General features: G+C 41.6%; 1 protein-coding gene across 2 annotated transcripts in view; it reads left to right on the forward strand.

Moving 5' to 3' along the window:
* The window catches only part of Ino80 (INO80 complex ATPase subunit), a 105,432-nt gene extending 89,950 nt beyond the window's left edge, over positions 1-15,482 (forward strand). Inside the window, exons 29-35 of one of the 2 annotated variants that reach the window (XM_048793356.1) lie at positions 4,898-5,056; positions 5,630-5,732; positions 6,672-6,760; positions 8,339-8,491; positions 8,813-8,975; positions 10,027-10,242; positions 13,868-15,482. In XM_048793356.1, coding sequence (XP_048649313.1) covers positions 4,898-5,056; positions 5,630-5,732; positions 6,672-6,760; positions 8,339-8,491; positions 8,813-8,975; positions 10,027-10,242; positions 13,868-14,085 — 1,101 coding nt within the window. In that variant the 3' untranslated portion in view covers positions 14,086-15,482. Of the gene's footprint in view, positions 1-4,897; positions 5,057-5,629; positions 5,733-6,671; positions 6,761-8,335; positions 8,492-8,812; positions 8,976-10,026; positions 10,243-13,867 lie in introns of both variants that reach the window. The other variant, XM_015480808.2, reaches the window with a different exon arrangement.
* The last annotated feature ends 316 nt before the right edge of the window (positions 15,483-15,798 follow it).

A 15,798-nucleotide genomic window follows, 5' to 3' on the forward strand; every position in this document is an offset into this window, starting at 1 on the left:
CTCTCTCTCTCTCTCTCTCTCTCTCTCTCTCTCTCTCTCTCTCTGTGTGTGTGTGTGTGTGTGTGTGTGTGTGTGTGTACACTTACTGGACTTGAAACCAAGGACACTTTACGACTGATCTACATTCCCAGGCATTTTATTTTTATTTGTTTTCTGTTTGTTTAATTTTGAGACAGACTAAGTTTCCTAGGAGCTTTGCTAAATTACTAAGGCTGGCCTCTAACTTGTGATCCTCCTACCTCAGCCTTCCAAGTTGCTGGCATTCTAGCCATGCACCATTGTGCCTGACCTTATTCTTATGTTAACCTGTTTATGAGCTTTTACATAGTTTATTATTCTTTTTCCCCTTTGTATTTTTTCTTTTTTTTTTCTTTCCTTCCCTTCTTTTCTTTCTGTACTAGAGATCAAACCTAGAAGCACTCTATCTCTGAACCCACAGTCCCAGCTCTTTTGAGATAGAGTGTTGGTGAGTTGCCCAGGCTGGCCTCAAACTTCCTGCCTTATCCTTCTAAGTAGCTGGGATTACTGGTGTGTGCAACCACACCTGGCTTTCCCTGTTTGTTTTTCAAAAAATCCCTGTTTTTAATTCTTTTTTTTTTTCCCTAATCCCTCATTTCTTTTAATCCATTTAAAGGATATACAGCCACTAAATTTGGGGGCTTTTTCAAGGCTAAATTGTTAATTTATCTTCTTTGGCTTTAATCTTCTTATTGTTTGTGATCCCAAAAGAACCCAAGTTAAATCAAGGATTTGGTTGCCACTGAAATTTATAGGGGAAAATTGTAAGTATTAAGTAAGATGATTCATGATATAAGCCTCTTCATTTTGAATGTATATGGAACCATTCCCCAGGCTTGGACATCTCAAGGTACAATCTTTGAGTATGATGTCAGCCCTCAATTGCTATATGTGTATCATTTTATTTTTATTTTTTCATTAGAGCATTTTAGTTATACATAATAGTTGGGTTTATCCCGACAAACTCATACATGCATGGAATTCCATTTCATTTGATAGGTTCTTTCTACCTATGCATAAAGGTGAAGTTTCCTGTAGTATATTTATATATACACATAACATGGTTTTATTTAAGAATTCATTTTGCATTGCCTCTCCTTACCCTGTATGTATCATTCTAGGTATATTGGTTTCTAGAGTTTTGTATGTCTTATTTGAAACTCCATAATATGTCTTATGGTAATATGGTAATGCTGTGACAAGCATTGTGTATTTGCAAATCAGGTTTGTGGACACTGCATTAATAATAATAAGCTTTTATAATACTTTTTTTTTTTTTTTGAAACTGAATTACCAATGCTGGGCTTGAATTTATAATCATCTTGCCTCAGCCTCCCCCGAGTTGCTGGAATTACAGGGTGTGCACCACCTCACCTGGCTTACAATGATGTGTGTGTGTGTGTGTGTGTGTGTGTGTGTTTTGATAGATGGACAGAATGCATTTATTTGTTTATTATGTGGTACTAAGGATCAAACCCAGTGCCTCACACATGCTAGGCAGGCGCTCTGCCACTGAGCTGCAGCCCCAGCCCCTGTAGTGACTTTTTCTTTGAGAGTTCGTAGTTTTCTCCCCAAGGATTCTAAACTATGCTAAAAAATGAAGGATAATGCCACACAAAAGCCAGACCAAGAGGACACCATAAGAAAGAGCAAGAGCCAGATATGGTGGTATACAGCTAATAATCCCAGCAATTTTTTAAGACCAACTATGTCTTAAAAAAATAAGAAAGGGGGCTGGGCTCAGCAGTAGAGCGCTCACCTAGCTCATGCAAGACCCTGGGTTCAATCCCCAGCATCACCTAAAAATAAAATAAAGATATTATATCCAACTACAACTAAAAAATAAATATTTAAAAAAAATAAGAAAGGGCTGGGATTGTAGCTCAGTAGCAAAGGTTTAGTCCCCAGTACCCCCCCCATACACACACACACAAAAAGGTTTAGTCCTGGGTTTAGTCCCCAGTACCCCCCCCCATACACACACACACACACACACACAAATTTTTTTAATAATTGAACATCCGTGGGAAGATAGTGATTAAGTGGGAACTTATACCAAGGTGGTAAGCAACATGAAGTACTGTGCTAGTGTTGAAGGCAACTGTTTGGTCAAACCCCAGCTCAGCCACTTGCTGTGGTCTCAGTCCAGTATCTCTTCCTTTTTAGTAAGATGGAGGCTATTCACAGGATTGTTGCAAGAATTCAGATAGATATGTATATACCCTAGCGTCATACTCAGTAAAAAGAAAGAGCTCTTATTCTCTCTCATGCTGTCCTCTTGGTCTGGCTTTTTTTGTGGCATTATCCTTCATTTTTTTAGCATAGTTTAGAATCCTTGGGGAGAAAACTGTAAACTCCCAGACAAAGAAAAAGTTACTGTAGGGGCTGGGGCTGGAGCTCAGTGGTGGAGCACTTGCCTAGTATGTGTGAGGCACTGGGTTCTATCCTTAGCACCACACAATAAATTCAGCTCAGCAGAATTTAGCCTTTATTATTTCTAATAGATATTTAGACGAATTAGGAATAGGAAAAAGAGACATCATTATTATAGGTGACAGAAATTAAGGAGGCCTTCTTAGAAATGTTAAAGCTAGAACTATAAAGATAAAAGGATCGATGAAGAAAAGTAGAGGGAGCCAGGCATGGTGGCACACACATGTTATCCCAGTGGCTCAGGAAGCTGAGTCAGGAGGATCATGAGTTCAAAAGCCAGCCTCAGCAACTTAGCAAGGCCTTAAACAATTTAGCAAGACCCTGTCTCTAAATAAAATATTAAAAGAGCTGGGGATGTGGCTCAGTGGTTAAGCACCCCTCATTTAATCCTTGGTACCAAAACAAACAAACAAAAAAATCATGAGGGGAATTTTATTCCTGCCAGACTCCTAAATTGTACAGAGCTTAGAGTGCAATTGGAAGGCAGAATTGCCAGTAGATCATTTTGTCCCAATGTAAAACACCACAGAGAAAGCCAAGGAGGAAGCAATGATGAAGGCTGAAGAGGAGATGCTTAAGGGGAGTGTTTGGAGAAAATCCCAGGATTGGGATCTCACACACACACACACACACACACACACCTGCCAAAAAAAGAAAGTAGAGGGATTCTAGGTTAGAGAAACAACTTGGGCAAAAAGAGGGGCAAACAAATACAAATAAGGAACTCATCTAATTAAAGGGAAGAGACATATTGTATTGGGGAAAAATATACAAATAGGATACGAAGTTAATTCAGTATAGCAGGGCTCAGTTTGAATTTGGTTTGTTACCGCTTAACTGATAGAAGGAGTCGTCTGTAGTGGAACCCACAATAGACTGAAGAAGACAGAAAATGAGATCTAGGAAGCCCATTGATAGAACAGAGCACTATCCAGAAGAAGGCAGTGAGGGCCCAGTTCAGGATGGTGACAGTGTGATTGCAGAAAGCACAACTTCATTTCTGAAGAAGCACTGGCTAGATTTTGGTGACAAAAGAGATGATGAGGACATTTTGAACTGGGGATTCTTTTAGAATGTCCACATGTGGGATGGTAGTAGACTCAATAGCTAAAGACTAGCAGTCTAGATTATAGAATCACTTAGTGTTATGTTTTGTTATTTGCTTATTTGTTTTTCAACAAACTAAAAATAGCTTCCGGGGATTCCTTTAAACACTCTATTCTATCCGTGAAATTAATGTAACAGGAAATGATCCTATGATGAGAACCCAAGAATGCACTGAAAGCCATGCCTGTCCCTTTCCAAGGTAGCCCCAGTGCTTAAGAGAAAGCAGAAGGCTTTCTCATCTCCTACACCAAGCCCATCACTTACTTAGCCTGTGCAGTCTTTAAATTCTCTAATTTCTCTGCACTGCAGTCTCCTCATCTGTAAAATGGAGGGTCATTTTGGGGGGGTTTTTGTGTTTTTTTTTTATGAGAGTGTGTGCTTGGGATTGAACCCAGGTCCTTATGCTTGCTTAGTATGGGCTCTAGCACTGAGCCGCAACCCCAGCCCTAAAATAGAGGTTTTAATAGTACCCAAGGTATGGAGATTGCGAGGTGAGTTAATACACTTGAAAAATTGCTGCGTTAAGGATTAGTAAGTACTAAATGTTAACATAAATGTTAATTAACAATGTTATGTTAGCTACTGCTATAATTGAGTGTGTGTGCGTGTGCGCGCGCGCATTTGCGTTTATATTTTTGTTTTTTTGTCAGTACTTGAAATTAAACCCAGGGCCTCACGGCATGCTAGGCAAGTGCTCTGCCAGTAACTACTATCCCTTTTTTCCTTCCCTTCCCTTTTTTTTTTTTTTTTTCTTTTTTAAGAAAGTGACTTGATTCCTTTTCTAGGCTGGCCTTACACTCCTGGGCTCAAGCAATGCTTCTACCTCAGCTTCTTAAGTGCTGAGACTATAGGGGTACCACAACACTTGGCTTGGTTTTTCTGTTTTGTTTTCAGTACTGGGATTGAATCCAGGGTGCTCTGCCACTAAGCTACATCCCCAGCCGACTGCCTTTGTATTTAATCCTATTTTGTTTTGTTTTATTTTATTTTAAAGATAGGGTCTTACTAAGTTACCTAGGCTGACTTTGAACCTGCTATCCTCCTGCCTCAGTCTTCTGAGTCACTGGGATTACAGGCATGCACCACCATGCCCAACTTATTCCTTCTTTTGAAATGAAAACTGTGCAAAGGCCAGGAGCATGTCTCTTGCCCAGAGCAAATGAAGGAATGGCTTGGTTCTCTGAGACAATATGTCTTTTCATTCTAGCATAGAAAGAAGCTTGACCCTGCTGATGCTAATCCATTACAAACAATATGAGTGACTGGGTTGCCCCCAGAGTTTCTGGTCCTGCCTTGAGAATGCTTTAGTCTTTGCTATATTCTCATCTTGCCTGTGTAGGTAATATTCTATGACAGTGACTGGAACCCCACTGTAGACCAGCAGGCCATGGATAGGGCCCACCGCTTGGGGCAGACAAAGCAGGTTACAGTGTATCGGCTCATCTGTAAAGGCACAATTGAGGAACGCATTCTGCAGAGAGCCAAGGAGAAGAGTGAGGTAAGCAAAAGGGAAAAGGATGGTTGTCCTGGTGGAGAGAATACGAAGTCAGCAACACTGACTGGATTAAGACTGTTTGAGACTGTTGCCTTTCATTGGATATGAAGAAACAAATTTCTTCAAAATCAGAACTTGTACAGTAGCAGTCTCAGCTGCTGCTCATGTGCATACTGACACTAATAAGGACCTTCATGACTAACACCCTGTCACCTTCAGAAGAAGGAATGACATTTTTGAGCTTGCTTCCTGGCATTCTAACTTAGCTACCTCTGACTTGCATTCCAAATCTGCTAGTTTCCAAGGTAATAATTTGTTTTGTTTTGTGTTTCCATCCTGATTCAGTATTATTAGGTTTTCTACTTTCGAATTAATAGTCCCAAGCAAAGAAATTTTTATTGTTCTTTCTGTTGGGCAAATAATCTGGAGGAGCAAACAAGGAGGTGAACAAGAAAGAAATAGGGAAACCAGAGCCCTCATCTGAGGAGCAGGTTGAGAAAGACATTTATTTCTTTCTCTATATTTGCTGTTTGGTAATGGATTCCTGGAGGTGATGTTTTGATTTGCTTTATGTAGATTCAGCGAATGGTGATTTCAGGTGGGAACTTCAAACCAGATACCTTGAAACCGAAAGAGGTGGTTAGTCTTCTTCTAGATGATGAAGAGTTGGAGAAGAAACGTACGTACTCTAACCACTTTGTGCCCTCTCCTCTCCAGTCCCACACATCTGAAAATGGGAGGAGCACTTGCATGTATTCCAGGGCTAGACAAAACCAGAGGCCATATTGGGGAGGAACATTTTTATATTAATACTTCTTATTAATTTCCAAACACAGATGTTTGTGAAATAAAGGGCAGAATTTGTATATACTTTAAAAGCAAATATACTTAAAATATACTTTTAGCTTGCACAAGGAAGGCTCTGCCCAATTCCTCAGCAATAATGAATTTACTCTTTTGCCCAGAAAATGTTTTTATAGGGAAGGAAGAAGCACACTGCTATAATCATTCAAATCTCTCTCCCCTGTGTTTCTAGCTTTTGAGAACATTGGGTTTTAGATTTATCCTGTGAGTTTCTTAGGGCTTTCATAGGACCCCATTAGAAAATAAGCTCACATTTGGCAGCACCTTCTAAAAACCTTTTGTTGATCTGTGTATTGCAGATATTTAAATACTAAGGAGAATGGGAGTGAGGACACAGATAAGGAAAGGTTTATAATACTTGTGGTACAGTCAAGCGTGGTGGCACATGCCTATAATTGGCTGAGGCAGGAGATCGAAAGTTCAAGTCAGCAACTTAACATGACCCTGTCTCAAAATAAAAATGAAAAGGGAGGGTCAGGGGAATGTAGCTCACTGGTAGAGTCCCCTAGGTTCAATCCCAGTACTGAAAAAAATAATAAGTATAATAATGGTTTGAACCCAAAATCTGTTGAGATTCACAAATTCTTCAGTTAGAAAACTACCAGTTATCTGCCTTAAATAGATTAAAGTTATATTTTGGAACATAAGTATCAGATGGGGCCTCCTTCATTTTCAGAGAATGAGGATTATGATTGCCACACTTACTTTATCTGGTGTTTTGTTTGTTTTGGTTTGATTTGGTTTCTCTTGGTAGTGAGACTGCGGCAGGAAGAAAAACGGCAGCAGGAGGAAACCAACCGAGTGAAGGAACGCAAGCGCAAGCGGGAAAAGTATGCAGAGAAGGTATCTCCACCCTGGGGTATTGGTAGGGGCCAGGCAGGTTGTCCTCTTGGTCATTGGTTGGTATCCAGCTCTAGCTGTGATTTATACCAGTTCCATAATATTTGATCAAGAGAAACAGCATTGGTAGGTAGGGCTGTACTCATCTCAAAGACCCACCTTGTTGATGGCCACAGTTTGATTATAGAAACTACTTTTCACTGCTAAATGTGGGTAAAATTGATGTTACACACATATATTATTAGATTTCATAGGATTTTAAGAAAGGGCCTTGTGTCTCTTTAGCCATAAAGCTTTGATGGTCAGCAACGTAGGATCCTGTCTGTATTACATTATCATCTTCCTGTAGATGTCCTACCTTTCCCTGTTACAGAATTCATGTCCTTGATTGGACCTACTCTAGGCCAAACTCTCTTTAGCCTAAAGGATGCCCCTGGTACTCACTTCATTTACGAAACAGAAAAATCCTGAAAATGAAGAATCCAGATCTGTATAAGACTGAGCTGCCATCTCTATTTATTTCCCCAAGCTCTTTTATCTCTCTACCCTCAAATATCTAACCCATTATTTACCACTATTTAAAATACAAATGGCTTTAATATCCAGAAACAATGTCATGAATTAACAGTTTACATCAGGTCATCCCTGCTCAAAGTGTAGAATAGACGATGCCCACTGAAAATATAAACTTCACAGAGACATCATATATTAACCCTACAACAGATGTAAATACAAACACAGTGGTGCAGTGGATTGGTGAGATTCTCAGATGTATCCAAACACATTCTATGATTCCAGATCCCTAATCTGTGACAGAGCCCTGCTGAACTTGATCCTGAACTGCCTAATATTGCTTAGTCACTCAAGAGCTTACATGAAATTGAGGAGATAATGATAAAAGCAATCCAAAAATAAAGTTTTAAAAACATATATAGGAGCTATAACTCAGTGGTAGAGTTCATGTTCAGCATATGTGAGACCATGCGTTCAGTTGTCAGTACCAGAAAAACTGTGTGTGTGTGTGTATGTGTGTGTGTGTGTCTGTGTAAAACACTGTTCTTCCCTTTTGTGAGAGTGCATTCATTCTATAATTGCTGCTGCTTAGATATATCAGAGGCATCCTTTGCCCACTTATTGGTTCAGGGTAGTTGGCCTACCTTTAAACTGTTTTGGGAAGGGGGTTGGGGGGTTGGGGGGGTGTTTCTCATTGGTAGAATACATACTTTGTATGTATGAGGCTCTGGATTCAATCCCCAGAGCCTAAAAAAACAGCTCTGTATTTCAGGACTAAAATACACATAAGCTTTTAAAGTATCCCTTTTCTCCTTCCTTAAGAGTTTTTAATTCCCTAAAAATATAGTAATAGAGGAGCCTGGGTATAGTTGGTTAGCAAAGCCTTTGCCTCGCATGTGCAAGGCCCTGGACTTGATCACCAGTGCTTCAAAAAAAGAAGAAAAAAAATGACAATTTTGTGAAAAATAAATAGAGGTTTGGTCATAATTTTCTTCCCTAATCCCACTTCTCTCTTGGGGTATATCTTTATGGTTTTTCCACATAGCCTAATCTTTGTGTTTTCAGAAGAAAAAAGAAGATGAGTTGGATGGGAAAAGGAGAAAAGAGGGTGTGAACCTGGTGATCCCATTTGTTCCTTCGGCTGATAACTCTAACCTCTCTGCTGACGGGGACGACTCCTTCATTAGTGTGGACTCAGCTATGCCCAGCCCTTTCAGTGAGGTGAGGCTCCTTGATGCCTTCATCACAGCAGTGGAACTGCATCCTGACCTTGTACCAGGGACACACTGCTGGGCATCCTTTGCTTCTGGAGTCTTCCTGCCTCACGGAAGGGGGTTGCACATGGGATTCATAAGGAGAAAAGCAAATGTGGACAGGCTGGCTACTCAGAAGCAAAGCAGGGGGATCTGAACCTCAACAGTGAACCTTTCCAGGCAGGAAAGAGAAATACGGGCAAGTCCTGTAAAGTGTGTTCTCGCTTGGGTGCCAGTGCTGTGGACTGGGCACTAAGAGTAGTAGTGATCTCAACTCTTCTACTTCTAGATCTCCATCAGCAGTGAGCTGCACACAGGCTCCATTCCCCCAGACGAGAGTAGCAGTGACATGCTAGTCATTGTGGATGACCCAGCCTCCTCAGCCCCTCAGTCTCGAGCCACCAACTCTCCTGCTTCCATAACAGGTTCCTCTGTCTCAGACACCGTGAATGGTGAGTGTTGCTGGTGTCCCAGATGGTCAGAGCTGTTTCACTACCTCGCAGAAAGCATTAGTTTGATAATGGGTGGAGGTCCTGATTCGTTATACACAAAGGGAATTTTCATTCTTTAAAGAAGAGTAAAAAGGGGCTGGGGTTGTGGCTCAGTGGTAGAGCGTTTGCCTAGCATGTGTAAGGCACTGGGTTTGATTCTCAGCACTACATATATATAAATAAAGGTCCATCAATAACTAATATTTTTTAAAAAAGAAGAGTAAAAGGGAGCAAAAAGATTTTATGATGTTATTTTTTCAATAAGCTTATCAAGTGAATGGAGGAAAGAGGTTTAGCAAGGCTTGGTGGTGCAAACCTATAATTCTAGCAACTCGGGAGGCAGAATCGCAAATTAGCAAGTTAGTGAGACCTTATCTCAAGAATGAAAAAAAGGCCAGGCACAAGTGCCCCTGAGTTCAATTCCCAGTACCAAAAAAGAATGAAAAAAGGACCCTGTGTTTAATTAGAAGGAAGGAAGTAGTGAGGGAGGGAACTAAGGAGGGAGGGAGAAAGGAGAGAAGGTTTAGAGAAAGCAAAGTAAGAACTTCATAAAGATTTGAAATTTATTTTCTAGTCATTTCCATCTTTTGTAGTTCACTTATTTTTGCTACTTTTTAGTCAAAGTTAGCTTGTCTGGGCATTTCTTGCTTGTCATGTGGGGCCCACTGTTGCTGGGTTTTGTTTTTTTTTTTTTAGAGAACTCTAAATCTAAAACCTAAAAGTAGGGCTCAAGGGTTGGGAATATAGCTCATGGTAGAGTACTTGCCTAGCATGTGTAAGGCTCTGGGTTTGATCCCAGCACCATCAAAACCAAAAAGGAAAGAAAAGAAAGCAAGGCTTGAGTTGAAACTTGGTGGTAGAGCACTTGCCCACCTGGGCAACATGCCAAGACCCGTTTCACAATGAAAAAGAAGAAAAACACCCTGAGAACAAGCTTTCTGTTGGGGGAGAATCATGTTAACATTTTAATGATGTTCATTTTGTCCCCCTTCTTGGCCATTTGTTCCCACAGGAATTTCCATTCAGGAAATGCCAGCTGCAGGTCGTGGTCACTCAGCTCGAAGCCGAGGCCGCCCCAAAGGTTCAGGAAGCACAGCCAAAGGAGCAGGGAAAGGCCGAAGCCGGAAGTCCACGGCAGGCAGTGCCGCTGCAATGGCAGGAGCCAAAGCAGGAGCTGCAGCAGCCTCCGCAGCTGCCTATGCTGCATACGGGTACAATGTGTCTAAAGGTGAGGAAGTCAGGGGTGGCTACAGACTGTCAAGAGGCAGTCTGGAAGTCTGTTTTTTGTTGTTGTTGTTCAAATTAGTTACACATGACAGTAGAATGCATTTTGTCAGATCATATATAAATGGAATATAACTTCTCATTCTTCTGGTTGTATATGATATAGAATTACACCAGTCGTATAATCATATATCCACATAGGATAATAATGTTCTATTCATTCTACTTTCCTTCCTACACCTATACCCATTCCCTCCTTTCACTTCTTTCTGCCTAATCCAAAGTAACTATTCTTCCCAAACCCCCTCCCCCATTATTGTGAATTAGCATCAGCATATCAGAGAAAGCATTTAGTCTTTGGTTTTGGGGAATTGGCTTATTCCACTTAGCATGATATTCTCTAGTTCCATCCATTTACCAGCAAAATGTCAAAATTCCATTCTTTAAGGCTGAGTAACGGGCTGGGGATGTGGCTCAAGCGGTAGCACGCTCGCCTGGCATGCGTGCGGCCTGGGTTCGATCCTCAGCACCACATACAAACAAAGATGTTGTGTCCACCAAGAACTAAAAAATAAAAAGATTAAAAAAAAAAAAAGGCTGAGTAACATTCCATTGTATAAATACACTACATTTTCTTTATCCATTCATCTATTGAAGGGCACTTAGGTTGGTTCCATAGTTCAGCTATTATGAATTGAGTTGCTATAAACATTGATGTGGCTGTGTCACTGCAGTATGCTAATTTTAAGTCCTTTGGGTATAAACCAAGGAGTGGGATAACTGAGTCAAATGGTAGTTCCATTTCAAGTTTTCTGAGGAATCTCTATAGTGCTTTCCATAGTAGTTGCACCAATTTGCACTCCCACCAACAGTGTATGAATATACCTTTTTCCCCGCATCCTTACCATCATCTGTTGTTGCTTGTATTCTTAATGACTGCCATTCTGTGATTGGAATGAGATGAAATCTCAGTGTAGTTTTAATTTGCATTTCTCTATTTGCTAGAGATGTTGAACATTTTTTCATATATATATATGTTGATGATTATATTTCTTCTGTGAAGTGCCTGTTCAATTCCTTAGCCCATTTATTGATTGGGTTTTTGGTTTTTTTAGTGTTAAGTTTTTTGAGTTCTTTTTATATCTGGAAGTCTATAATTGAGAGTACTACCAGGGAGAAATGTGGCATGCCTCCAGACCAGAAGCTTCCTTCCCAGAGCTCAGACTCAGATTCCGCTTCTTTGCATTGAGCAGTCTTGACTCTTCCCTTGCCCTTCTTATTTGATACAGTGCCACCTTTGAATTAGAAATAGCTGTGAAAAGAGAGCTGAGTTATGAACTATACTGCTTTAAACATCCACAAGCTTTCCTGCTTGAGAGTTGTTTTTTTTTTTAATTCCTAGATATTTTTTCCCCCTAATGCCCACATTTTTAATATTCAGGCTAACAAAAGTTAATAACATTCATCCAGCAATGTGATCTATCACCTTAGGTATTAAGCACATGTTATGTGCATAAGAATATAAAATGTGAGCCTTGCTCTTGAGTGTAATAGAAGTGAGAAGGGGAGTATGTTTAATATCAATAGAAGGCAATATACAGATAAATGAAAAAAAAGAGAAGGCTTATTTGTGGTTGTAGATCAGGATGGGAAGAACCATGAAGCTGCTGATAAGGATTCTAGACTGTAATTCAAAAAGGAGATGGATAAGGAAAGATTTGGACAGACAAAAAAGAATTGGCAAGAACCAACGTGCATTGGGAGTCACCAAGCTTGTCAGTTGGACCAAAGAGGACCAGAGAAAGTCAAGGTTGGAAAGATATAGCAAGTTCTGATGGGCAAGAGCTTAGCAGGTATATGTAAGCAGCTACAGACAGTTTGTGAAGAGAAATGGCTGTTGTGACTGAGCCAAGAGGAATAATTGTTCTGTGGAATGCTAGACATCCAGATATGGTGAGAAGGGGAGAATTCATTCATAGAACTCTGTCCCCATTTAAAACACTAGGTTAGCATTAGCTCATAGAATTATTGTAGCAAATAAAGTCATTCTTGGATAGAAAGTGTTTGGCCAGTAGTAAATGTTCTAAATATTAGTTCACCTCCCTACTGCAGAAATCTCAGCTTTCATTTATTAATTCATTCAGAAAATACGATGTACAATAGTCTGGCCTGGTGTTTCTTTGCCAACTCATCACATCCTTGGAAAACAACAGGCATTCCAATAGTGAAGGCTGCCATGACAGCGCCTCATCCATGGATAGGGCAGAGCATACTGCTCATCAGGTTTTCTTTTGGAAACCTAAACTAAAGGAGGGATGCAGAAAACAAAGGGATAGTATAGCACAAGATAAATCAAGAATACTAGCTAGACATAATGGTACATACCTGTAATTCCAGCTACTCAAGAAGCAGAAGTAGAAGGATTACAAGTTCAAGGCCAGTCTAGGCAACTTAGCAAAACCGTGTCTCAAAATAAAATTTTTAAAAGGGTTGGAGATGTAGTTCAGTGGTAGAGCATTTGCTTAGTGTGGGTGAGGCCTTGAGCTCAATCCCCACTACTAAGTGGGGCGGGACGGGGGGGGGATACAGTGCTTGTTAACTGGGGATGGAAAGCAAGGGAAGGAACTAGTTAGAAGTTACCTGCAGTTCCCCTGTGGATGAACCTGTCTGTCCACCAAGCACTTAGAATTCCTTTTTAGAAAAGTAAAATTGTATCGCTTCTCGGCCTTTTGGCTAAGATCAAGTGTAGAAAAGTAAAATTGTACATAAGAAACATTGATGAATCGTTGTATCAGACGAAAGTTGATTTAGCTCATATTAGAAAAAGGATATATTCACTGTTGCCCAGGCAGCAAGCCATCAACAAAGATGAGGGATTTCACCTGGGTTCTTGAAGTGGCAAGTCTTGGAGTGTAGGAGTGGTCATAGCCAATGTCAGGAAAATGGACACACAAGATAAGAGAGTGGACAGGCTTATGCCCTCAGGCCAAACTTATGGGGAGTAGAGAAAGAATATGTATGAAATCGAGAAGGAATCAGGTAATCTCAAGTGGTGTCAAAAGAGAAGACAGGACTGGGTATGGTGATGCAATCCCAATAATTTGGGAGGCTGAAGCAAGAAGATTGCAAGTTCGAAGCTAGCCTCAGCAACTTAACAAGGCTCTAGGTAATATAGGGAGACCCTGTCTCAAAAAAATTTAAAGGGAATGGGGCTGGGGATGTGGTTTAGTGGTTAAGCACTCCTGGTTCAATCCTTAGGTCTCCCCCCACCAAAAAAAAGAAAAGAGAGAGAAGGTAGAAAAATTCATTAGCGCCTAGTAAGTTATAATTTTACTCATTCTGTAGCCCTGGCATCTCCAATTATATGTGTGCTCTGTCCAGAGTCCCAAGAGGGCATTTTACTCTCAGTAAGATAATGTAGTGAGTGCTGGTTTAATGTCATTTTCTTTTCAAAACTAATCCCTCTTACTGAAAAGATAGTTGACAGGAAGAGCAAGCAAAAATGTCAGGAATAGGGTGGCAGGGAAGGATTCTCCACCCCTGTCCTCCGGCCCAGATTCTGGTAACCAACATCACAGGTTCACACTTAACTGGTGCTTACAAATCATTCTCTTTCTCCATCCCCACAGGAATCTCTGCCAGCAGTCCTCTGCAGACATCCCTCGTCAGGCCTGCTGGTCTTGCTGACTTTGGACCTTCAAGCGCCTCTTCTCCCTTGAGTTCCCCTTTGAGCAAAGGAAATAATGTTCCTGGGACTCCCAAGAGCCTCCACTTGACCAGCAGCCTAGCCTCAGACTCTATGGTCCGGAAACAGGGCAAAGGCACCATCCCCTCTGGAGGACGGTAACCATCTGGGCCCTCCAGCTTCCTTCAACCAAACCAGGGGCTAGAGTCCTGGCCTGGAGATGGACTTTGGATCGCTTGCCCAGTGCAGCATCTTACATCCCAAGTCAGAGGGTAGAGAGGACAAGTTGCAGCAAGGGAAAGACAGGTGGTTAGTGTGAGCACTTTCATCACCTATTTCCAAAGGAGTGTTCTGGGGTAGCCTATAGGAAGAGGGCCCAAGGACAGGGTCAGCCCCACAACATCCCCAATGAACTCTGTGGCCAAGTCTTAAACCTTCTACTGGGGAAGGGCCTGACATAGACACTCTTTAGATGCTCAGGCATGCTGTCTCCAGCCCCATTCCACCCTTCAGCTCTGACCATGTCCCTTACAAAGGCTCTGCAGGTGCTGTGAAGAGCCTTCCATGGTGGAGACTTCGTATAAGGTTGTGATTTCCTGGAGGACTAGGAAGGGAGAAAATTGTGTACCTGGTGTCCACAATCTTTGGACAGCTCCTCAGGCCTACAAACTCTATTTGCCACTGTGTCATTGTTGAAGAGAGAGCAGTATGTGCCAGAGAATGTGGTGGCTTATAAGGATGACAAAAGGCCAAAGGAAGCAGACCCACAGGCAGTTGTTTTTCTAGCATTTCCTCCCCTGTCCTGCATGGTTCACACCAGGGAACCTTCAGGTCCCACCAGCAACAGTAGCAGCAACTCCCACCCCAGGGACTCCCAGAAGCCAGTAAAGAGACCAGGAGCCACCTCAATCAGCAGGACATCCTCACTGCCCCTCTTACAGATGCCCCTGTGCCCATCCTGAATGCACAGTCTCCCCACCCTTGCCCTTCAGCCCCTGCTTGGCTGTATGCACTGTCTGTATTGCACTGAGAAAGGAAGGGGCAACAGGAATGAGGTAGAGAGGGTGGAGGAGGAGGAAAGCTCAGCACCAACCCTCCCATCCCCAACCCAACCAGCCTGAGCTTGCTGGCCTCCAAGAGAGGCAAGGGGGTGGTATCTGACGGAAGGGGTTCCCGCTTGCCCACCACCTGATGTCCCTGGTGGAGCAGGTGCTTCCAGTTGGGCCAGCCTCTAATTTGCACACCTGAAAATCGCGGAATTGAGTTTAGATAGATTGATTTTTAAAACTTTTTTTTTTTTTTTTTTTTGTTGGAGTAGGGGTTCTAGGGGAACCATTTAATTTAAATCATTAAGATTCCCCTGACCAAACCCAGACTCCTGTGTACAGATGCTATTTAGAGGGAATCAGAAAAATGCCAAGCCTTTTTTCTCTTTGAATGTGCTGTCTATTTTTATAACTGAACTTGTACATATGTATAAAGAGAGACACTTCTTTCTTTTACTAACTGGATTAAAAAAAAAATCTTAAATAAAATGGAGTGAGATAATTTTATGTAAATCAGGGTGTCTGTGTTCTTTTTAGCTGCTGCTTTGGGGGACAAACTAAGGCCCTTGTGGGATGTGGCAGAATAAAGAGAAGGTGGAGCCCTGTTGTCTGTGATCAGAGGATAGGGTTAATGGAACAAGGAGTGCATTGTGGGTGTTTCCTCAGTAGCAGTCTTTATTGGACTTAGGATTTTGCCTCCAGCCATCAGAAAGAAGGCTTGACCAAGTCCCTGGCATGTAGCAGCCAAGGGCCTGGGGATGTGGGACTCTTTGTGACTCTGGACCTAGGTATAGACAGCTTGGTCCATTACATAGTGATAATCGTACTA

Source organism: Marmota marmota, unplaced genomic scaffold (assembly GCF_001458135.2).
Source record: "Marmota marmota marmota unplaced genomic scaffold, marMar, whole genome shotgun sequence".
Taxonomy (NCBI): Eukaryota; Metazoa; Chordata; class Mammalia; order Rodentia; family Sciuridae; genus Marmota; species Marmota marmota.